The sequence below is a fragment of the Pyxicephalus adspersus genome, chromosome Z, assembly GCF_032062135.1.
Source record: "Pyxicephalus adspersus chromosome Z, UCB_Pads_2.0, whole genome shotgun sequence".
Taxonomy (NCBI): Eukaryota; Metazoa; Chordata; class Amphibia; order Anura; family Pyxicephalidae; genus Pyxicephalus; species Pyxicephalus adspersus.
The window spans coordinates 50,969,351-50,993,211 of record NC_092871.1 but is presented as its reverse complement, the minus strand read 5'-3'; the positions used below and the strand labels follow the sequence as shown (position 1 = coordinate 50,993,211).

Here is a 23,861-nt window from a genome sequence, read left to right as displayed (position 1 = left end):
GCTGAAGGCCCAGGTTAAGGGTTAGTTTTATGGCTGCTTTTTTTTTTATTTAACATCAATATTTTATTTTCTTTGGCACCAAAGCAAATACAACAAAACCAGGCTCTCGACATCAAAAGCCAGTGGTCTGAGGCGTATATATGTTGAAAATTTTAAATCTAATATTTTCTTTTTTTTTTTTTTTACTTACAGGTGGTCCAGGTGGTCCGTCTCTGCCAATCTCACCGCGAGGGCCTGAAAGACCCTGAAGACAGAGTAAAACAAAGAAAATACCACACTAAATCTTACAGTGATTAAAAATGACAGGAGGGAGGTCTATCAATTCACAATGCAACTTTTACAAAAGACTGGTTATTTTTACAACAACCAAATGGGAATGGAGTATAAAAATGCAGTTAAAAATGACAAGTTTTACTGCTTTAAAGAAAATATTTAGAGGTTTGTATGTGATTTTCTCTAATATAATACAATTACAATTGTAAAATGATAATAAAAACTAAAAAAAATATTTTTTTTTATTTTTAGCAAAATATATATGAGGCATATGGTATAAGTGAGACTTTTAGATGCAATATTCTCTATCACATCCAAAAAATGATTTATACAATTCATTGGCTTTGTCTGAAGTATAGATATGGATGTTGCAATACACAACATGATTCTTCCAAGACCTCCCCGCACCTCAAAAAATAAGTTTTCATAAGACTAATACAACTTATAATACAATTATAATACAAAATGCAATATATGTCTGCCGTTTACACTTCGGTCCTCACAGTGCTGTATATAAATGCAGTCAATACTCACCATCATCCCCCTGCTGCCAGGAACACCTGGTGCACCCCGTGGCCCCTGATGGTAAAAAATAGGACCAGGGAATATAACACAGATTTTGACATAATATATTCAGCAAATATTACATATACCTAATAATTTATTATAAAAATAATAATAATGAACTGCTTTAACCTCCTGAGCGTTACACTGAGGTCTAGATTTCTGTACCAAAAGTGATCCATCGTTTTTCATGAAATTTTTTTTTTTAAATTGTAGACCTGTAACTTACAGAAATATGTCCGAACGGGGGTTCTAGTAGATACGCTGGACGGAGGACGACGCTGGAATACGAAAACGACGCTGGATGAGCACAGGGGGACCAAGTAAGTAAGGATGGGAAAAATCTCGGGGTTAACCATCCTTGCAATTTTTTTGTGCCCGAACGAAGGTCGGGCTTAATGGCAAAGGTGGTTAAACTGCACACTCTAAAGCCGCACAAACATGCTAGATCATCTCATTCAAAAATCCAACATGTGTTAATTAGCAATCCCTTGTGGTGGAACACTACATGACTGACTGGTGCCTCCCACTCATTTCCTCTCCTAGAGCTGAATATCTGTCTGATTTTTTACAGTGAGAAATTTATATTATCTGTACACAGCTAGCTTACAGGCAGTGAAAGCATTTTGTTATATCTGTTCCATAAATGCAAATAAATACTGGAAAAGTAAAAGGAAATAAAACAAATACTACCACCACATATAAGGACTAGTAAACTGCAAAATGTTCAATATTTAGAGTTTTGATAATTCTGGTAGATGTGTTGTATTATCCAAATAGTTTTTTCTTTTTTTACAATTGAGCTTGATTAAGCTAATTGAGTAACAATCATATTTGACATTTTTTTAGCAGCAAATGAAAGCACAAAGTAAAATCTATAATAATTGAAAAAATTCTATAGCTTGCCCGAAACTGTATCACTAACCAAATCTTTCTTTTATAGTTTTTGATTAAAGCGTGAAGGTTTAGAACCACTGTTGGGTTGATTATTGCTGAGGGTGACATAGACATAGGGTAGATTATTCTTCATTTTCTGCCCAGTTCTTTGTGATAGCAGCAGGAAGTGGGAGTACAAAGAATAAAATACAGGTTCCAACCCTTTTCCTGTCAATCCTAAACTTGGGCTTTCCTAATATCACTGCCCTGTTTAAAAATATTATACTATCCAGAAGGGATTCTGGGTAACTGGGTCAGGTCAAATCCTCTTTGCTGGGTAAGGATTGTGGAATATTTGTAATGCACCAGGGTGCTACAATGAATGAAGCCTAAAGCTAAGCTAGGATTTTTGGTGCATTCAGAACACGCGCCATGCTGGATAATGGGTATATATAGTGCATAGTGGGAACCTGTGTACCAGGAAGTCCTTCTGCACCCTCTGGACCTGAAACGCCACGATGACCCTGGAGAATAGAGGTAAATATTGTTCATTATGGTTTCATCACTTAGATACAAGTTGCACATAAATCAGCTATGTAATATGTAAATCTGGTAATGTGCATATAAAAGGGACTCTGTAAACGACACATTCACTAGCAGCTAACTGGCCTGACACTATTAGCTTGCAAAATCTTTTAACACCTCAACTAAATGTAGCGTTTACTGTATTTATACACCATTTTAATCCTTAATAGTCATCTGCACAGGAAAGTTTTGTTGTGATGTGGCCATCACTTATTTGACAGGCTAATTTGGTTCTGAATTATGTCATTAGGTTTTATTTAGGGCTAAACAGCTCTGCTATTAGATACTGCAGACATTTATATACTAAATTTAAATTTTCGAAGGTGCATGCCTTCTTTTTCAAACACAAAATATTTTCAGCATATTTTGAACAATTGTCACTAACCGGTGGTCCTGGCATCCCCACAAGGCCCCTTTGTCCCATTCGTCCCTGCAATACCAACATAATATACATAAAAAAATATTGGTAGGTTAGAGAAGTGTATATTGTGGTAACTTCTATAATTTAAATTTGTAATGAAATGTGTAATATAATAATAAATGTTGTGATATAGAATAAGTGTAATAAATATGTTCATGCTTGGCACCAAATAAAAAAAAAAATGTTTGGTTACCCTGTTTCCTCGAGGTCCAGTCATTCCCTTTGGTCCATCGGGGCCACGGTTACCCTACAGAACCAAGAAGGCAAATGCAGTTGGGTGTATTATAGAGGAAACAAACACAGTTTCAAAGAACAGAAAGAAAACTATCTTTCAATTAGCTTAGTGATCCATAGTGATCTTTAAAGTAGTTTAAACTTTTTAAAGTTAAACTGTTGTTAATAATCTAAAATTTTCTATGCATTAAAGCTATGTCAGTATGTGAAAAAGTTAAGGCTTTTTTTTAAACAGTGTGAGAAACTTACCTTATATGCCCCTGAAGATGGCTTATTGGTCTAACTCCATAAATATAGTGCATACACAGCTTTTCCTTTATCAGTGAGTGTTATGAGTGTGCTGTCACCCTTTGTGTCATACTTTTCCCCACAGAATGGTGCTGTGATGTCATGGTGGGCCTGGTAGTAACTGTAGAGCACTAATGCACCGGATCGAACATGTGAATGAACATAAGGAACATGCCACTTGGAAACATCTATCTCCTTCCCATTCAATTTATGTCTAAAATGCCTATTGAACACATGCCAATCCACTGTCATGGGAGTTGTAAATCTTTATGTGAGTACAAGCAGAAAAAATTTGAGCAGGACTGAAATTCTAACTCCATTAAACACCTCTCAGTATCATATGCAAACATAGCTTAATTTAAGAATTCTTAGTTTTATATAGAACCCCCTTATGGACACTTACCTCCATATCTGACCCCCTTTGTGTAACCCTATCTTTATATCTGACACCTGGATATGGACACCATGTTTTATGTCTGGCCCCTGACATGGACAGCATGTTTTATATCTGACCCCCACATGTGGACACCTAACTTTATATCCAGCTTCTTATGTTGACACCTGTGTTTACAGCTCACCTTTGTCCCATCACTACCATTAGGACCAGAGGGACCATATTGCCCCTCATCACCCTAAAACACACAAAAAAACATATTAAAATAAAGTATTTGAATTAAAGTTACAAAATACAATTTCTTTTTTACATAATTAGTGTGAGTAATATTTTACAATAGGCAGAGATGTGAGAAATACCTGGAAAACTTTTAAAGTAGGTATTACATAAAAATGACCATTTTATACACACAAACTGACTTAAAGCATAGAAATCACAAGTCCAGTAAAACAGATAGAAAGTTTTGTTTCATTTTCTAAAAATTGGGATCTTGTGATAGAGAAACAGTAATAATACATGATTATTATAGAGAAATAATATTAATATACAATAATAAAGGGTCCTCACCATAGTTCCAGGAAGACCTAAAAGTCCTTTGGGTCCAGGAAATCCTACAAAGCCTGCCTGCCCTTGAATGCCATGTGGACCTTTTGTACCAGGTGGCCCAGGAGCTCCCTATAGTACACAAAGATACAAAAATCAGAATTATTTTTCACTAACCCAAAATTATTAACTGAAATGTAATACAATAATATAGGTTGTTGCATTATCTTATTAAACAAGCCTGATAGGCTAGCAAACCAAAAAAATATATGCAATACAAAATATACGTAGATCTTACTGTCAATGTATGATTTTTTTTGTCATTCGTAGAACAGAAGTGGTGACCAACAGACCATCATGCCAATATGAGATTTTTTGGCTGAGGGCTATCAGCCTTGCCAAGTATGCTGCAAGCACTTTGGGAGTGTTCAAGTAGTCAGAGAGGTGATTTTTGACATGAGAGACTTTTTCCATATGATATTTTCCTGTGGGATGCCAATGATATCCAGTACCAATACAATTATTATCGTGATCTGATGAAGCAGACAAGGTCACATCATCATCTAATGTGATATCGTTAAATGGCCAAGCTGATCATCTATAGTGGTACATGGTAACATGGTAACCCGAAAACGCTAGTATAAACATTGTGATTGCTGAGACATCCCTGTCTGGAGTGGCAGCAGGTCACACAGACAGTATTAAAGAAGCAGAATCATAACTGGGCTTGTCAAGGGTAACAGTGTGTGCTTCCATCTAAGTACGTGGTGGCAGTCTACCTATAATGATGTGTTTGGCAAGGGGTAACAGAGTGGATAACTTTGCCACCTTGATGGCTCTTCTCAGCCTACTGGTGCATGGATTGTTGCTGAGTATGCTGGAAAATCTATGTGCAGGGGGAGGGCATTCGTCAAACTTTCCTTGTGTTTATTAAACCCTTTGTCTAACAAAAATTGCAAGTGTGTACGCAGCTTAAGTCTTTATCTTCAAAACAGAAGGCAGAAGAGAGTTAAATGAGAAATGTTACCTTGTCTCCTTTGACCCCTAGATCTCCTTTCTCTCCATCTGCAGGTGTCCGACCCTGCAAATATAAGCATACAGGTCATGATTTGAATGGATTTTAAAACATTTTTACCTCTGCTCACAACTAAAAAATATAGCTTGTATTGAGTGTAATGTCTGTACAATGTAAATTAAAATTACCAGAGGTCTAGATATGGAGAAGAACCACATATTTCTTTTATATATACTAAAACAGTATCGATAAATTAGTAGGCTGTAACACCGCTAGTAAAGATATTTGTTTGCGCAACATCTCCAAAAGCTTGGTGAAACTGACAAGTAGATGACATTAAGCTTCTTGGGAATACAGTACCAATTAAAAAATGAGTTTGAAGTTCACCTCTGATACTTTAGAATTAATGGATGATGTTTGTAGCAGATTATAAGGAATAATTTTACCATTGAGATCTGTATAGTGTACGGAAGGGAGTTATTATTATTAATATTAATAATACTATAAATTATAATAATATTCAGGTTTTATATTGCGCCAACAGTGAACCAGGAAGAGGAGAGGAGCCTGCCCCCAAGAGCTTACAATCTAGGAGTTTCCATGAAGGTACATTTTGTATAGTGTGAATGTTAAGTGGAGTGTCTCCAGACATCAGCAGATCCTTGGAGTGTAGTGGTTTGGGCAATGATCATACAAAAAAACTACTGCATTCATTTACATCTATCCAAGAGATTGTCAGCTCACCGAAAAAGGAGGTTCAGTAGAGGCTTTCGCTTAGATTCTGAGAAGTCATGATGTGGAAATAGGAGACCTTCATGAGGTCATTTAGGAAATGAAAAGTATTGATAGGAATTAGTTATGTCCAAGTATATTGTACATATAAATAAAGGGTTCGCTGGTTGGCGAACATTCAATATTTTGCATTAACTGCCCACATGCCACTTCCCAAATATTAAATGTATTAAAAAGTAAAATAGGAGACATTGGAACCACTGAGAATGGGAACCACTGTGTCCCTATATTACAATATACAGACATACATCCACTTTTCATAAAAGTATCAACATAAATACATAGCTGAAACATTATAGCAAGTCTCACAAGAACTCACTCACAAGTTTCGTGGTGTAAAACCACTTCTTCAGGATGAGGCATAATGAGACTAGTAAATATAATGATACAGCATCAAATCAAATTCTAGTATCACTTTCCATGCCCCAAAGCAGGTTCACACAGGAAAGGAGCACAGAAGGGCGGTGAGTGCCAATAAACAGGAAGCAGCAACCAAATGGTGAGACCAAAAGCCAAGAAGAGTTCAAGTCTGCCTAGGATAGATGTAACAATCCTCCATCCTCCATGTCCCGTGGGTTCTGCCCTGTTAGAAGCAGCCCTACAGCAGGTGTTACACCACGAAACGCGTTGATGATACACTGGCACTTCCTGTGAGACTTGCTATCATGTTTCAACTACGTATTTATGTTGATACTTTTATGAAAAAGTGGACGTATGTCTGTATATTGTAATATAGGGACACAGTGGTTCTCATTCTGGGGCACTGCAAAAATCAATGTCTCCTACTTTACTTTTTAATTTGATGTATCAATAAAATTTTTTTAGATTTTTGCCGTATAAGTCCTGTTTCTCTGCACATATCACTATATGTCCAATAAGTACCTCATATGAAATTTGTGGTGCAAGTCTCACTAAACTAAGGTAGAAACAGCAAAGTGAAGGTGTGAAAATGACTGAAGGAAGACTTCTGAAGTTTTATGTATCTGCATTTTAAATGTTAGGTCAGATTTGCTTAAAGTGTTCTCCAGAGGAACCCATCGTTTATTACATGCATCGGTGGCCCAGATGATAGTCTGTGTAGCAGTTATATATTATTTCCTAAAATATGGTAGTGCTTTTTAACCCTTATACTTATCCATTTGTTTATGGTTCTACAGCAAATGTATTAATTTTGCATTTGCTTACATTTGTTTCCTAGCCAGAAACATATCAGTGGGGTGATTGATTGACTGTGCAATTGTGTGTGTGTGTGTGTGTGGGGGGGGGGGGGGGTAAACTTGCCAACTGGGAACTGAATCTACAAAAAGTAATTTGGTATATCTAAGCAATTAGGCATTATATAAACAAATTAAACTTATGTATATAATGAGCTTCTGAGCAGATGCCTTTGTGCCAGCTGCGTGTATTTTGGAGATTTTTATTTTAAACTAATTCTAAAAATTAGACAGCATCTCCCATCAGGGGACAGTTAACATGTTTTACTGTTTTCTTTTTTCTCCCACTTTCTTTTCGTGGTGCCACTTCAATAGATTGAAGCAAGAAGACGAAATAGAATCTCAAATGGTTTTTTATTTAACTGTCCTGGTGGTAGAGGTCAGGAAGGTAGGTGAAATCTTCTAATCAAGTAAAAAAAAAAAAAAACCTGACAAAGGCATTGACCTTTCCTCACTCTTTAAAATTGAAAAAATACATTTCAGCTAGAAATACATTTACGACAACATTCTAAGAAAATACTTCTATTCTATATCTTTTCAAGCTAAAAAAAATAGCCGCCAATCCTCTTTATGAAGCCTTCAAACATTCTTCTTGTCTACAAACAATGTGTAATTGTGTATGTTTCATGTTTAGATTTATCTACCAACAATTCAATCTCAACCTCCTTTTTAAAAAACATGCATTTAAGTCTGTATTGTCTATAATCAATGTTCACTATTTAGTGTTATCACAAAATATACATTACAGAATAGGAGGATTTGGGAGGAAATGCCACACTTTGAAGTTTTGGTTTATTGGAAAGTATTTGCTGTTGAGTCCAACTTTGTGTTTACAGTAATGATCTGCACATTTGATGTTGTAATGAAATCTATAGAGCAGAAATGAATCATTGGTACCTTGTCTCCCTTTTGCCCATTTACACCGGGCCATCCAATTAATCCCTGCAAGAGAAATTATACATTGTAATTGTACTAAACGCAAGACAACAGTTTAGAGATCCTTCTGTCTTTCTACAAAATTTTTTTCTAAAAGTTATTCTATTTAGTATAATGTAATTTCTAGAAAAAAATAATAATACCAATGCATGAACGTACATTCGTTTTGGTGACTCCAAATCTGTCTTCAGTCAAATCTATGGGCTTCTTTTGAGGGCATCTTTATTGCTGTTTTTTAAAGTTTTGAATATAGTGTTTTTTTTCTTTATTTGGTTCTAGTTGGAACATATTTTTTGTTTAAATTTCTGTCAATTTTTTATACAGTTGTAGAGTTTTACTCTTACTCCTTGTGAAGGATAGCCAGTAAGGGTAATTCACTCAGTGAAAAAAAAACTGACAGAGAACTCTTACTATATTTTCCCATATACTTTACAGTATACAGTAACACGATTTTAAACAAAAACTAAGGGTATGTACACACGTGCAATGGTTCTTGTTCGATAATCGGCTCAGGGCTGGTATCAGGTGAGAATCTGTCGTGTGTACAGTGCTTGTTGTCCGTTGTCTGAACGACCATCCTGGCGGATCCACAGACGATGGACAAGGAAAGATTGTCATGAAAGTGAAGGGGAGAGAATGCAGCAGGGTGCCACTCCATTGTTCTCCCCCTCCCCTCTCCATAGAGTGGAACAGCTCTGTATGTACAGCATTCGTTTATGCATCATGCAGTCGTTTGTCGTTGGAAAGGATTGTGAAAGATCCTTTCCAACGACAATTATTGCACATGTGTACGTAGACTAACACCATATAAAGTAAAAATAAAAGGTGTTTTCAGCCACCATATTCACAAAGCAGGGATACTATTACCACAGCCTCCTGGTTTTAATAAACTCTACACATTTCATGGACATACCAATCTGCTTTATAGGGAGTACAGAGACATAGTGTTGGGGTCTCTGTCACATGGTAGCAGCTCCAAACTGCTCAATCATCAAAAACATTACCAGCCGAAGACAAAGCATGGAGCGTGTATAGTAGGTAAAAGTGATTGAAAGTTGCTAATTTTTCAATCTTTATAACCATACTAATATAGCTGATTTTTAATATAATGCATCCTGGAAAGATCCCAACATCACTGGAGGAACTGTCCAATGAAATCAAACTTGGCATCCCAACAGGTCTTGTTTGCAGAATTACATTCATGCGAGAAAAATTAAGCTTTGCTGAATTACCAATTGCAATTAAGGACATTTGTTTTTTTAAATCCCCAGTTTTGATGGTATTTGAGGTCTTTAGTAGTCCTAGGAAAACAATTTAACCCAGTTAGGTGTTTGAAAATGGGGTTTGTTATGCTGACAAGTGATGAACAACTCCAGGTGCACCTTCTAGAGTTGTGACAAAACAGCCTAAAATGGGAATTTCAAAAAGGAAAACCCATTTTTCAGGTGGGTAGGTGAGGTTGATTGATTTTTTATGTTATGCACTGATTGGGAGTAGAAAACCTTTTCATTACACAAATGTACAACTTACCATAGGACCTCCTGGGCCTCTTTCCCCTCGTATACCTATAGGACCAACTTCACCCTGCAATGATAATCAGATTAGCATATTCAGCGCACAAGACACATTACATGAAATAAATGTGTGCCTTTTTCCCGAGTCCCAAAGAGGAATCAAAAAGTTTTCAAATGCACACAACAGATAATTCTTGTATATAAAATGTAATTATCAAGTATTACTGGGAAAGCTGTATTTCTTAAGTATCAATATTACACCACACAGCACCAGCAACATCATACCAGGAATCCATAATAAAAGTAAAATGTAATTTTAAAATAGGAGTTATAGATAAAACATATTTGGGAAGTCATCAAATGTATCTAGAAAGTGGAGTGGCATACATACCATGTCTCCTTTCGAGCCAGGAGGGCCATCAGCTCCCATCATGCCCTGCAACCAATCACAGCAAAAAAAATCAAATAATATTTATTCAACCTACAGTAAATTTGGAAAATATTTGATCACATAAACGCAGGATAATGGCTGCTGAGATCACAGTTAGGTTTGAGGCTTATAGCTCTCAAACAACTCTGATGCTAGTTGAACCTCACCAGCAAAGGAATTACAGAGGTGCAGCTTTCAGGTACCCTTATGAAAGCCACATCCTCAGTGGTACCATATTTTAGTGATTTTGTTGCTGTTTGGTAGGTGGTTGTGTAACATTGACTTCAAGACAGCTAACGGAAGCAGAATGTCAATCACAGATATGTTTTAAGAAACAGCAGCAAGTTTGAGTGTGGGTGACCATGAAATATATAGATTAATATTGATAAGATTTTGTCAGATTAGGCTGATTATCCAATAAATATTCAAAATTTTTAAATTATTGTAAACCTTAAAACATCCCTCAAACCTTTGAAGGATTTGCCACAAGTGTCCCCATACTATGCAATTGTAGCTTGTTTTTCCAGATCAGTTTGTTAATAAAAACATACCTTATTAATTTAGATTTTCCAGGTTAACTGCAATATATGTAGAAATAATACAATGATAGTGAGCTAAATCTACACCATCCCCCCAAACACACACACATGCACACACACTGGTTTTAAAAATAGTTTTCCAACTGAGACTTTTAACACTGGTTTATGAAAAAAATAAACTGAATACTTTTCTCCTAGGCAAATGTTTACAATGGTCAGGTTCCCCTTGACCTCCCTACAGTTTAGTATCTACCTTTAGGGGCTTTGCAGCTAATATTCTTTTGCATTACCTGGATTAAATATAGACCTGTGATGCAGCAGTAATAGCACAGGTAATCATTGTGGTTTTGCAGCAAGGATATTACTGCTATTACAGCAGCACAGCTAATATGTCATTGAGTGGCATTAATGGGACAAACTGACAAATTTTTATCACTGGACAATTTGAATGACAAGGATTGACAAACACAAGTGTTGTGTTTTGTATTTCCACATAGGCCTTTTTCACATTGTATGTACTGTCATTTACTTTCAGCTCTTTCGGGGATTGGGTAAGGGCTAATAATGTACCTTTATATTAATTCCTCTAGGATAGATATCTATTATCTAGTATAGATTTAGTATATTTATTAAAGTGTGTGCCAGATTTCTCCATATGCCTTCACAACAACCTCCCACATGATTTTGGTGGAGTGGATGTAAGGAAGAGGCATTACTCCTCATGATCTAGTAACCACATGCTTTTTAAAAATATTTTCATTTGGGACATATTTCCACCGGTTTCCCTGATCTCCCCAGGACAACCTTTTAAGATATAACTTTTCTTAGAGGCTTTGCAACTAACTTGAAAAACATAGATTTCATTGCAAATCAACTTAGGCGTTTTATTGAAGTTATGAATAAATCAGTTCAAAATACTTTAATATCCAATAAGCCTCAAGTTAAATTTTGCTTTGCTAAATTTCAAAGCTTATCACTACTGCCCAAGTTAGCAGGACACAATTACCTGAGGCCCTCTAGGCCCAGGAGTGCCACACACTCCTTCTGTTCCAGGGTGGCCCTGTGAAAAAATATTGAAAGGCATGAGTGGATTCGCTTGACAAATTAGCCCAAAAAAATATAGATATACTGAATTCATATATAGCAGAGCATTAAAAAGGAGGAAACCCAGCATCTGGTGATGTCCATGAGTTCAAGACTACAGGCTGTCGTTGCCAGCAAAGAGTTTTCAACCAACTATTAGAAATAAACATTTTTTTTTCAGCTTTTTGATTTGTCCAATTACTTTTGAGCCCCTGAAATTAAGTGATTGTGTTAAAAAAATGCTTTAGTTCCTCACATTTTTATGCAATTCAGTGTTCAACCCACTGAATTATAGCTGAAAGTCTGCAGTTCAAGTGCATTTGAGTTGTTTCATTTAAAATTAATTGTGGTGAAGTACAGAACCAAAACTAGAAAAAAAGCTGTCTGTCCAAATATTTATGAACCTAACTATATATATATATATATATATATATATATATATACACATATACACACACCAAATTTAAACTACATACCCGGGGACCACGATGGCCAGGCACACCAGCTGGGCCTTGATCCCCCTACCGAAAGGAAAAAGGAGGAGTTCAATTACTGCTTAAAAAGAAATTGACAGCGGTAAAATATCAAATTGTATTTTATAGAGATACAGTAGATATAAAAAAGCTAAAAAGGGATACAGTTACCATACAGTTTTTTATACTACCCCTAAACTTCACTTATATTTTCTACATAGAAGGCCAGTAGGATAATACATTAGTATACAATTTCTTTATAAACGACTTATTCATAGCATACAATATTACTTGGGAAATCCAGAGATGAGATCTACGTTCCATAGCTTCTGTCAGCTCACCTGGGAGTTTTGGGGCTATCATCCATTTTTTGTTATCCTGCCGTTACGTTGTTAAAACAAAACTCTTGCATGGTTGGTACAAATCAAATCACAGTAAATATGCAGATATAATAGGATGAAAAGCCCTATTCAGTAATTCTAGTAATAGCTCTATATATTTCACATTCATTATTCTTATTGATAGGAGGCCTCACCTGAGACCCATTTCCCCCTTGGGTTCCTGGTAATCCTGGTTCGCCTTGTTCACCCTGGGTGCAAAGGAGAGATGGAAGTATGAACGAATATTTGCTCACAAAAAACTGCTCACCCAAAACATCCAATCCTGTTCAAACTGCTTATTCAAAACAGTGGACAGACTAAAAATATTGATTTTTGTGGTTGTGACTAGTGTTGGCCGAATATCTCACTATTTGATTCAACAGCTATTCGATTGCATAGGCCGATATTGTTCGGGTAATCAAACGTTGAATTGGAACACCATTAAAGTCAATAGGGGGAAAATTTGTCTTATTTTTCGGGACTGTGTAGAGCTTCCACAGCCTACAAATAAGTTTAAAAAGTACACAACACTGTACAAGGCAAGAAAAAAATCAGGAAGGCTTTTTTATGTTGCTGGCAAGGCCATTTTATGGGGTGGTCAAGGAAACATGCCAGATTTTTTACAGACCTCCGAGTAGAGGCAGATAGGGCCCCGAGGGGGTTCCTCCGGTCCAAAAAATAGCCGCCAGGTTTCACTGCTCCATTACAAGCCATACACAGACTTCAGAGTGGAGGCAGAGGGCCCTAGGGGGGGTCTTTTAGTCAAAAAATTAGCCAGTTACAGAGCTCTGTTACAAGTAATATAGGCCTCACAGTAGATAAAAGCAGAGGGTCCCGAGGGAGGTCCTCCATACAAAAATTAGCCAGTTACACAGTTCCATTAGAAGTGATATAAGCCTCAAAGTAGATAGAAGCAGAAGGCCCCGAAGGAGGTCCTCTGTACAAAAATTACCTGGGTACATAGGTCCGTTAAAAGTGATATAGGCCTCAAAGTAGATAGAGGCAGAAGGACCCGAGGGAGGTCCTCCGTACAAAATTTAGCCGGTTACACAGCTCGGTTACAAGTTATAAAGGCACCTAAAGTAGATAGAGGCTGAGGGCCCCGAGGAAGGTCTTCCGTACAAAAATTAGCCGGTTACACAGCTCCGTTACAAGTGAAATATACCTCAAAGTCGATAGAGGCAGAGGGCCGGAGGGAGGTCCTCCGTACATATATTAGCCAGTTGCACAGCTCCATTACAAGAAGTGATATAGGCCTCACAGTGGATAAAGGCAGAGGGCCCCGAGGGGGAGAAGCTCGGTACAAAAATTAGCCAGTCACACAGCTCCATTACAAGTTATAAAGGCCTCAAATTATATAGAGGCTGAGGGCCCCCGAAGAAGGTCTTCCGTACAAAAATTAGCCGGTTACACAGCTCGGTTACAAGTGATATAGGCCTCAAAGTAGATAGAGGCAGAGGGCCCAGAGGAAGGGAGGTCCTCCGTACAAAAATTAGCCATTTACACAGTTCTATTGCAAGGTATAGGCCTCAGAAACAGAGTAGATGTAGAGGGCCATGAGGGGGAGGAGGAGAAGGAGATGCAGAAGGCTGTGAAAGTGCTCTTCCCGTAAAGGTGTCTGCAGGCTGTGCAGCAGTTGTAATAATCAGTGCACTTTGCAGAGGGCGTGTTGAACTCATTGCCGATCCAAGCCTTATTCATTTTTATAAAAGTGAGTCGGTCAACATTTTCTGTGGAGAGGCAAATGCGCTTGTCACTCACTACTCCCCCAGCTGCACTGAACACTCTTTCAGATAACACACTTGCGGCTGGGCAGGCAAGGATCTGAATGGCATGTACCAGCTCCGGCCACTGCTCAAGCTTGAAAGCCCAGTAGCGCACTGGGTTCTGGCTTTGCAGGTTGCAGATGTCCCATGTAGAGCTCAGGTATTCCTGCACCATGACTGAGTATGACTGCTGTCATTGGCAACTGTTGCACAACTGGCAGCTTTCCTCCGCTCAAAAAAAGCCTGCATAGTTTGGCTTAGACAACTTCCCCTGCTGCTGCCACCCATGCCGCTTAAGGTAGTTGTTTGGCTGCCATGGCTGGTGTAACTGCCATATGGATCCCTGTTGCTGCTGGCATACGGAAAGGCTGAGCACAAGTCCCTTACAAACACTTCTAGGTAGTGCTGCTTTCTAGGTCCCCTGTATTAGGGCAAGATGAGTTGTTCTATCTCAGGCTTGTAACATGGATCAAGAAATGTAGCAATCCAATATTCGTCAGTGTTTGTTGTTTTGTGCTGTATGCGTGGATCTTTAGCTATGCACTCCTGCATGAAGGCTGTCATGTAGCTCAAGTTCCCACAGCTGAGGGAATTCTAGACCCAGACTCCTGTGGGTCGAACAGCAGCACAGGGTCGTGGTCCGCTTCCTCCTCTGCCTGGTCTTGCCATCCACGGAACATGCCACCTTGTGTTTGGGTGGATGGATGCCATGTTCCCTCCATATCCTCCTCTGCCCCTTACTCCCCTTCTCCCATGCCTGCAATCTCCTCCTCATCCACCTCCTCCTCTTCCTGGTTTTATAGATGCACTATGCCTAGTAGTCACGCATGTCCGAGATGATGTGTCCGAGCTCCACCATCATCTGTTCCAGCAGGCACATGATGGGGATGGTGTCACTAACACAGGCGTGATTCCTGCTGATCATCCTGGTCGCCTCTTCCAAAGGTGCCAATACAGTGCTCAAGTCCTCAATTTGCAGCCACTCCTCAGGGTTGTAGAAAGGTAATGTAGGTAAGCGTCTCAAACGAGCAGACTCTGCCACGTAATCCACTGCCGCTTTCTGTTGTTCAGTGAGCCGCTGCAGCATGTAAAAGGTGGAATTCCAACAAGTGGCCACATCAAAAATTAACCGGTGCACCGGCAGATTGATGTTTTGCTGTAAATCCAGCAATCTGGCACTGGCTGTGTACGACCGGCAGAAATGCGCTGATAAGTTTCTGGCTTTCAGCAACAGTGGCTGAAGGCCTGGGTACTTCGCAAAGAAGCGTTGTACTATGAGGTTCATGACGTGGGCCAGGCAACGTATGTGTGTGAGTTTCCCAGAATGCAGGGCTGCCAGCAGATTGGCCCTGTTGTCACACACAACCTTGCCTGGCTGGAGTCCATGCGGAATTAGCCATATATTCACTTAAGGGCACTTAGAGTGGTTGCATCTGTGTCGCTGAGGGAGCTGAGGCATCGCAACCTCAGGACTGAGTGGTAACATCTGACTTGTACACCAAAATAGCAAACTGTGGGGTTTTTGCTGGCAGGGAACAGATGCTGGTGGATGGGAGGTGCTGGGTCTCCACGGCAAAGTGTCCCTGGAGGAAGAGGGTGAGGCAGACGAGTGAAAGGGGGAGGTGGCAGTGGAGGTCAAGGAGGAGATTGCATGGTGATGTGCTCTGGGTGGAGCTAGGTATGCAGGCCTTCCTGCAGCTGCATCTTTCCTTGCTGCCACCAAAGTTACCCAGTGAGCTGTGTGGGAAATATATCTTCCTAGTCCATGCTTGCTCGACCAACTGTCAGGTGCACCTTGCCAGAAACTGAGTGCTGTAGGGCCACGGACACATTGCTCAGCACATGTTCATGCAAAGCAGGAACACATTTTTGAGCAAAATACTGCCGCTTGGGCATTACATACTGTGGGTTCAAGCAGAGGAATGCGTAATGGAACGCATTGGAGTCCATCAGCCGGTAGGGGAGGTGCTCAAACGCAATCAGCTGTGCAACAGCCACATTGATTAGCTTTGTTTTGGGGTCATTTGGGCCATATTTCCTCTTGCGCTCCAGCATCTGGGGGATGGAAGGTTGGTTGCTGCTAACGCTAACCACAGAAATATTGGACGATGGGGTAGAAGGTCTGGGGGATAGCAATAATTCCTGGTCTTGACTGCTAGCAATGCGACAAACACCAGCCGCTCTGCGTTGGAGCTCCTCCTCACAGCTGATGGAGCCTGAAAACTGTAATGTTCGTCTACATCCCCCACTCAAATTGTTGGCAGCAGCACAGGGACCTTTGGTGGCAGGAGAAGGAAAAGCAGGGGAGGAAGATCTAACAGCTTGAGCTTGCTTCTGGGGCAGAGGTCGATGCACAGAGGTCTGTGTTTTGCCCAGGTTTTCCCGCCAGGTTACCGAGCGGTGGCTTTGTAAATGTGTGCTCATGCGCGTTGTTCCAAGCTTGTTTAGGTTTTTGCCTCCTTTCAACTGCTGAGCAAACAGTTTGCAGATGACCATAGTGTTGTCATCACTATGGACACTAAAAAATGCCCACACTGACGAACTGGGCCGAAAGGTGTTCTGGAGCTGGTGCTCGTGGTGGCGGTCCACGGTTGTTGAGGCACACCTGTGGTGACACCTGCCGACGGTGGACAACTATGACTTGCCTCACTGGTACGTGGAGACTGCAGAGCGTTGGTAGCTTTTATGCTCTTCCTCCCTCTCCCCCTTTGAGGGCGCTCTGCAACCTCCTCTTCTTCCTCCTCCTCCTCTTCCTGCCTATGATGATCTCCTTGTTCGCCCCATGTCGGATCAAGGACATCGTTATCATCACCATAATTAGAAGAGACAGTTTCCCTGTATGTGCCAACAGGAAGCAGCGGCCTTTTGGAACCAGTTTGAAGTGACTCGTCTGGTGTTGGGGTGAAAAGTAGGAGGAGGGAAAACCTGTGAACTGACTCTCTTTGTCAGATGGCTCAAACAACTGTGCGTCTTCCAGGAATGCGTCCTGCTCTGCCTCTGCACCCCCTTGGTGGGACTCCTCTACGTACTCATGAACATTCTGCTCTACACAAGACTTTCCAGCCAAGAGGTGTATCAGGGACTATAGTTTGGGACCCCTGTGAGGCCTGTGCCTGAGACTGGGAGGAAGAGGGGGTGCAATCACTTGACCCAGACTGGGCCATGTACTCTACTACCTGTTGGTCAAGGCACAGTAATAATGGGCACACACCACCACCAGCAGTGCTCTTTGGCTAGACATAGTTAAAATGTTTGTGTGGCTTCACACTCTGCAAAATACTTTTGAGCTAATATACTTCACAAAGTGTAAATTATTATAGTAAGCAGATTTTTTTTTTTTGGGGGGGAATTTACACAAAAAATGCAAGTGCGCTGTGTGTGTTGTATGTGGCACTTTCCTTCAGCGGTGACGCTCGTAATCTGCAGCACAGTATACAACAGCGTCTGTCTGACTGTCTCTCGGTACAAGTGTGATGGTGTGCACGCCGTCTGGGTACCCTGGCTCTGGCTGCCTGTATGTAACACACTGAATGACTACAGGACAGGAGCAATACAGAACAATATACAACTATCTATCTGACTAACAGTTAAACACTCTACCTATCTGAGTAGAGTAGATTACAGGACTGAAGGAATACAGTACAATACAACTATCTGACTAATAGTGAAACACTCTACCTATCTGAGTAGAGTAGATTACAGGACTGAAGGAATACAGTACAATACAACTATCTGACTAATAGTGAAACACTCTACCTATCTGAGTAGAGTAGATTACAGAAGCAATACAGTACAATACAACTATCTATCTGACTAAAGGTGCGTACACACTTCCAATTTTTATCGTTCCAATCGAACGACGAACGATCGATTGGGCAAAAAATCGTTCGTAAAAAAGTAACCAACGACGCCGACGAACGAGGAAACTCATTGGAAACGAACGACCGGACCGGCGGATCGGATTGGACGACGATCGTTGAACATCGTTCGTGTGTACGGTCGTTCGTTGATCGTCCATGTTCAGAGCATGCGTAATGAACGAACGTTCCTTCACTTTCCTGTCGTGCACATAGTTCCTCTATCGCTTAAACAATCGTATCTATTGTGTGTACAATATCTACGAACGATCGTGTCGTTATCTCTATGTGCAGGATCGGTGCTATACGATCGTTCGTAGATATCGTGCAGGATCGTTCGTCGTTCGTTTTCCAACGATAATAATTGGAAGTGTGTACGTAGTGTGTAATAGTGAAACACTCTACCTATCTGAGTAGAGTAGATTACAGGACTGAAGGAATACAGTACAATACAACTATCTATCTGACTAATAGTGAAACAGTCTAACTATCTAACTGCAGCAATTTAATTTTACTTTAACACTGCCAGCAGCACAAACAGGTTGTGTATGCTAGCAGATTTCTGTCTGGTAAATGCAGACAAACACTGGCCTTATATAGGCCAATGGCTGCCTGTGTGGCATGTGGTGAAAGATAGCCAATCGGTTGCCTGCCACCACAAAGATGGAGGAGAGGATCCATGCTCTGCCCCAGGCATTATGGGAAAGGTCCCTAGGCACTGTGGGAGCGCCAAATTCACCCATGCGAACCACGTGTTTTTCGGGTCGGGTCTACCCGAATTCAAAAGACCATATTCAGGTCAAATATAAGGACAACTCGAATTCGAACACTAGTTGTGACTGTTCTTGTTAATTTTATTTTTTTTTATTTTATATTTTATATTTTAATTTTCTTTGCTGCTATCCTGGATCATAGAGGAAATAAGGTGTTTGATAAAATATTAAAATGTATACTTTACGTGTACTTACCTCTGGACCAGGAGGGCCCTGTGGCCCAGGAATACCCGGTTCACCCTGAAAATTTAATGTACACTACATGAGGGAACACTTTCTTTAATCCATAGTAATACATTATGTAAATTTAGGAATAAAGCATTTTAACTCAATGTTCCAAATATTTTCGCTGGCTTACAATTGGCCCTGAAACGCCTTGAAATCCCTGGGCTCCTTTCATCCCGATCACTCCCTGAAACATAAAAAAAATAATTAAGAATAAATTAAAGGCATGCTGTACCTAAATTCCATTTGGTATCTATGGACTATAGATGTCCCTAAAAAGTGTTTTTCCGAAAAAAATTAAAAACTGTTTCCCACAGACAAAAATCAGATCCCAACTTTGAATCTAAATATTTAAATTAGATACCATGCATAACTGTTACTCTAATAAACCATATCTGTAAACTAAGAATATATCTCATGCTTATTACCATATGGGTTGAACCAAAAAACTCTTATGAGAAAAAAATGTTGGTTACCAATGGAGGAAAAATCACATCTTTAGTAAAAATTATACATTTTGATTTTGATTGATTTAATAAATATTACCTGCATCCCTGCAAGTCCTGGAGGACCTAGTTCTCCCTTCTCTCCCTACAATCAAAAAAAAAAACATTTAATTACAATTAGCCAAAATAACAAATATAAATACAAAATTCCCAGCACTTTATCCAGTTAACCAGCACAGAAAATTTCTCTGCACTATTTTTAGCACTGAAATCGAAAAACGAGCTCTGTGCTGTACAGGCCTGCATGTGAAGCTACAACACAACACCAAATTTCCCCTGTAAAGGTCACACAAAAAATGATTTTCCCACACTTATATAAGAAGGCTAAATCTTTACAGATTCAAACCTCAACTCAATTAACCACATGGACAAAGACTGCCTCTTTCCCCTTGAACTATAATATAAAAATGTGACAACTCCTCCCATGTGGATACTGTTACCAAAATAGTTTGTTTTTACCCCCTGTACTTTCTTTTGGATGTTTAAATTATAAAATTGATCAATACAAATATACTTAAAAAAAAGAAAAAGAAAAAAAAAAGAAGCTATAAAAATATAACATAAATAATAAACCTAAAAAGTTGAACCTCCATTTTAAATTACAATTAATCATTTGTGAATTGATTTATTCTAGGTAAAAAGTTCTGTATTTGGGTTTATTTTTGACCATTTATGGTGAACATTTATGCTGATAATTATTACCTTTATTCCATTGATACCTTTCTCCCCGGCAAACCCAGGAGCTCCGAGGAAACCCTACAACAAATGCAAAAAACACAGTAATGAGTAAAAGCCCTTATTATCCATGACTTTCACAATGTAATGTTTTATCAACTTTAAAGAGGCATTTTTGCCTAAAATAAAAATAAAAACATGCTGTAATTCTTCTCTATGTTCCTGATATTCCGTTGCCTAAAATGTTCTGCATCCCATGATTCTGGGAGTGTTGGATGCCTCATCTGCCATTATTCTGTAGTTCCTCCTATAATTCCTTGGTTACCATAGGTCATAGAAGTGACGTCTGGGCAAGTGGAAAGATTCACAGTATGAAATGGGTGTCCAGGCATGTGACACCCCAGGGATCGGGCCAGAAGAATCTTGCAGCAGTGGTACGGGTATTGCAACAGTTAAAAATTGAATAGCTTTTTTGCAAGCTCATTTATTCTCATATCAAGCCCACAGTCACTTTAAGGCAAGAATGTTACAAGAGAGATACAAAGACCTCAACTTCTGAAACCACTATTTGCCTGTCATGCTAAATGTGCAGCCTTGTAGCTAGAGTTTTCATGTGGGAAAGTATCAATTCCCAAGCTATGTGATATTTATGTCTCTCTTGGTCACACCATAACTACATCCTTCCTTATAAGCATACACGCTTAAACTAATACATTTATTTTCAAAGTACATTAAGGGAACTTTAAATCTAGGGAAAATATATCATTAAAAAATCAGAATATATATCTATATATAAGCTAGCATCAAAAACAAAATTATAGCTACAGATTGTTAATAATATTTAGAGGAATGACACTTTTTGAAATATGAAAGACAAAGAGAAAAATACCATAAGGGGAGGATTAGTGTGGTAGACTAGGTAAACTTAGAAAGTGCCAAGCCTAGTTAGAGTAAATTTGTACATGGAAGAAGTAATGGAAAAAGGAAGAAAAGTAAGGCTTTTTTAGGCACATTCACAGACACAGATAAATCTTTTTTTAACTTTTATTTTTCAAATTTGCTTAGTAATAATATACATCTAAATAAAATAACTGTATACTTTGTGGTAAACAGGTACTAGTGGAGCATATCGGAAATTGATGCTAGCTGGTAATATACGTGTAGCAATACAAAAATGGGAAGTCTCCAACCCAACACGTTTCACCCAAAATGGCTTCCTCAGGGGACAGCAAGACTTGAATTACAGTATGTTGAATGTTTGATGCTCCAAAATGGATAATAAGAATTAAAGGAAACAATATGATTATATGGTTAGGCTGTGTCTAATATGCAAAATATCTGTTGTGCGAGAAAAACAGAACTGTCTTGAGGGGGTTGGTTGAGACCAGGGGATCACAGGTTTATAAAAAAGAGACAGAGGTGGTTTAGTCAAAATGGCTTGAAGAGAGAGGGGACAAACTCTTATAAGTCCATGAGCCCTTACATTTTCACATTAGAAGGTGAAAAACCTTTTGTTGATAAAGAGTTTCTATATTCAATACAGTAAATGGAAAATCGATGTTATGAATGAATGGACAGAGAAGATTCAAAAAAGGATTTAATTTATTTTAGTTGGTAGTATAAGTGAAGAGCAGTGCATCCGCAGCCAGCCACCAGACTTTATCCCATTTCTCTATCTCCGTGATTCCCTGGTCACAACCAAGTCCCTCAAGACATTTCTGTTTGTCATGCACAACAGCTATTTCGAATATTAGTCACAGACAACACATCGGGTTTGAGACTTCCCATTTTTGTATTGTTACAAGTATGTTAGTGGCTATCATCAATTTCTGATATGCTCCACTAGTACCTGTTTACCACAAAGTATACAGTTATTTTGTTTCGATGTATATTACTAAGCAAATATGAATTAAAGTTAAAAGATTTTATCTGTATCTATAAATGTGCCTAAAAAAGCCTCACTTTTCTTCCTTTTTCCATTACTCCCATAATCCCCCCTTGTACAAATTCACTTTTTGGAATAGTTATAATACATATCTGATATTCTGGGATTAATAAGGGCCCTTTGTTTGCATCAGACAGGTTTTACAAGTCTAAGACAGTAATTGAAAAAGCTCAAAATGCATGTCAGATGGTGGTCATCTGCAAGTTAAATAAACAGTAATTTCATGAGACAGGCTCAAAGCCCAATGGCACAAGCCCATATACATATGGTATTTCTAAAATTCATAACAAGGTTAGCAGATAGACATATAATGCCAATGATAAAGGGATATCTTACACTTAGCAAGTATGCTGAAATCTGAGGAAATTTAGAGAGATTCATGCTTTATAATTCTGTCTGCTGATTCTTACAGTGAATTGTTTACAATATTACTAGCACATGCATAGACTCTGTCTAGATCAGATTTTCCAATTGTCATTACAATGCAGTATATCCAATTGCATTCAGGCCGTCTGTTATGAACGTGTTTTTGGTGTAGTACCTGAAAAAAGATTGGTTTGCATGATGCATGATTTAATGATTGATATGCATGTGCACATCAGAGAAGGCCTGCATTACACAGTAAAACACAAAGCTAAATATTGAGTCCGCTGTGTGGAGCAACTTGCAGCAGGTAGAAGGTGCAGGGAGTGCAGCCTGCCACAGCTGGGAATTAGCAGCTCTCTGCCTTCAAAAGAGCAAGACTAGAGTCACTCAGGTAGATTGGTAGACAACAGGAGAACTAGCTGCTGTACATTGTTTTGCATGTTCACATGGCATTTGATGCGGGTTGTTTCTACTTGTAAGTTATTTCTGTTCCCTTCTTTGTGAGCCCACAATCCCACATCCTAGCTCTGACCTTCTCTGTATTGGCTGGAATCCTCCCATCCTAATTGTGAATCTTCTATCCTGGCTGTGGCACCCTTCATTCATCATTGCTGTGACCCCCTACATAAACGGGCAAGATGCTGCAGGGAATCAGAAATACATCCACTGGAAAATGATGCTCCCTGTCTTAACTGACCCCCCAATATTAGTTGTTATTGATAACATTTTCTTGTCAATGGTAATATCTCCATGTTTTTAAAAAACTTTCAATTACTGGTAAAATCTGCACATCTTTTCTGTTGGACAAATTTTCTTCAACATGGGCTCATCCTTCACATCTCTTTTTACAGCAGCATGCTACTTACACCCCATCAACCTCCTCTTGCTCCCATCCGTAAAAACAAATTGGGTATCTAACATGTTTTCTTCTCCTGTCCATAAAGAGTTAAAACTTAGGTTTGTAACCTGGTCCAGGTATGTATCTTCTGTTCAGAATGATTACTTACTGTATAAGTATCTCAAGTAAAAACATGCATATAGGTTGTGTGTCAAATATGTAATTCTTTCAAATGTATTTTATTTGCTGCAAAAATGTGTTGTTTGGTTCACTTACTAATACTGTTTTTATGTATACATTTATGTCTGCAAGATGAACCTTTTAATGAGAATAAATATATAAATATATGAGAATAT

General features: G+C 39.0%; 1 protein-coding gene across 1 annotated transcript in view; it reads right to left on the bottom strand.

Annotated features, from left to right (window-relative positions):
• The window catches only part of LOC140344405 (uncharacterized), a 63,805-nt gene extending 41,469 nt beyond the window's left edge, over positions 1-22,336 (bottom strand). Inside the window, exons 1-17 of the mRNA XM_072431530.1 lie at positions 22,319-22,336; positions 20,384-20,437; positions 19,722-19,766; positions 19,309-19,362; positions 19,146-19,190; positions 12,710-12,763; positions 11,625-11,678; positions 10,041-10,085; positions 9,666-9,719; positions 5,206-5,259; positions 4,203-4,310; positions 3,820-3,873; positions 3,645-3,724; positions 2,684-2,728; positions 2,192-2,237; positions 808-852; positions 191-244 (exon numbers count right to left, since the gene is read on the bottom strand). Of these exons, the coding sequence (XP_072287631.1) occupies positions 191-244; positions 808-852; positions 2,192-2,237; positions 2,684-2,728; positions 3,645-3,724; positions 3,820-3,873; positions 4,203-4,310; positions 5,206-5,259; positions 9,666-9,719; positions 10,041-10,085; positions 11,625-11,678; positions 12,710-12,763; positions 19,146-19,190; positions 19,309-19,362; positions 19,722-19,766; positions 20,384-20,437; positions 22,319-22,336 (909 nt within the window). The remainder of the gene's footprint in view (positions 1-190; positions 245-807; positions 853-2,191; positions 2,238-2,683; positions 2,729-3,644; positions 3,725-3,819; positions 3,874-4,202; positions 4,311-5,205; positions 5,260-9,665; positions 9,720-10,040; positions 10,086-11,624; positions 11,679-12,709; positions 12,764-19,145; positions 19,191-19,308; positions 19,363-19,721; positions 19,767-20,383; positions 20,438-22,318) is intronic.
• Positions 22,337-23,861: the final 1,525 nt, after the last annotated feature.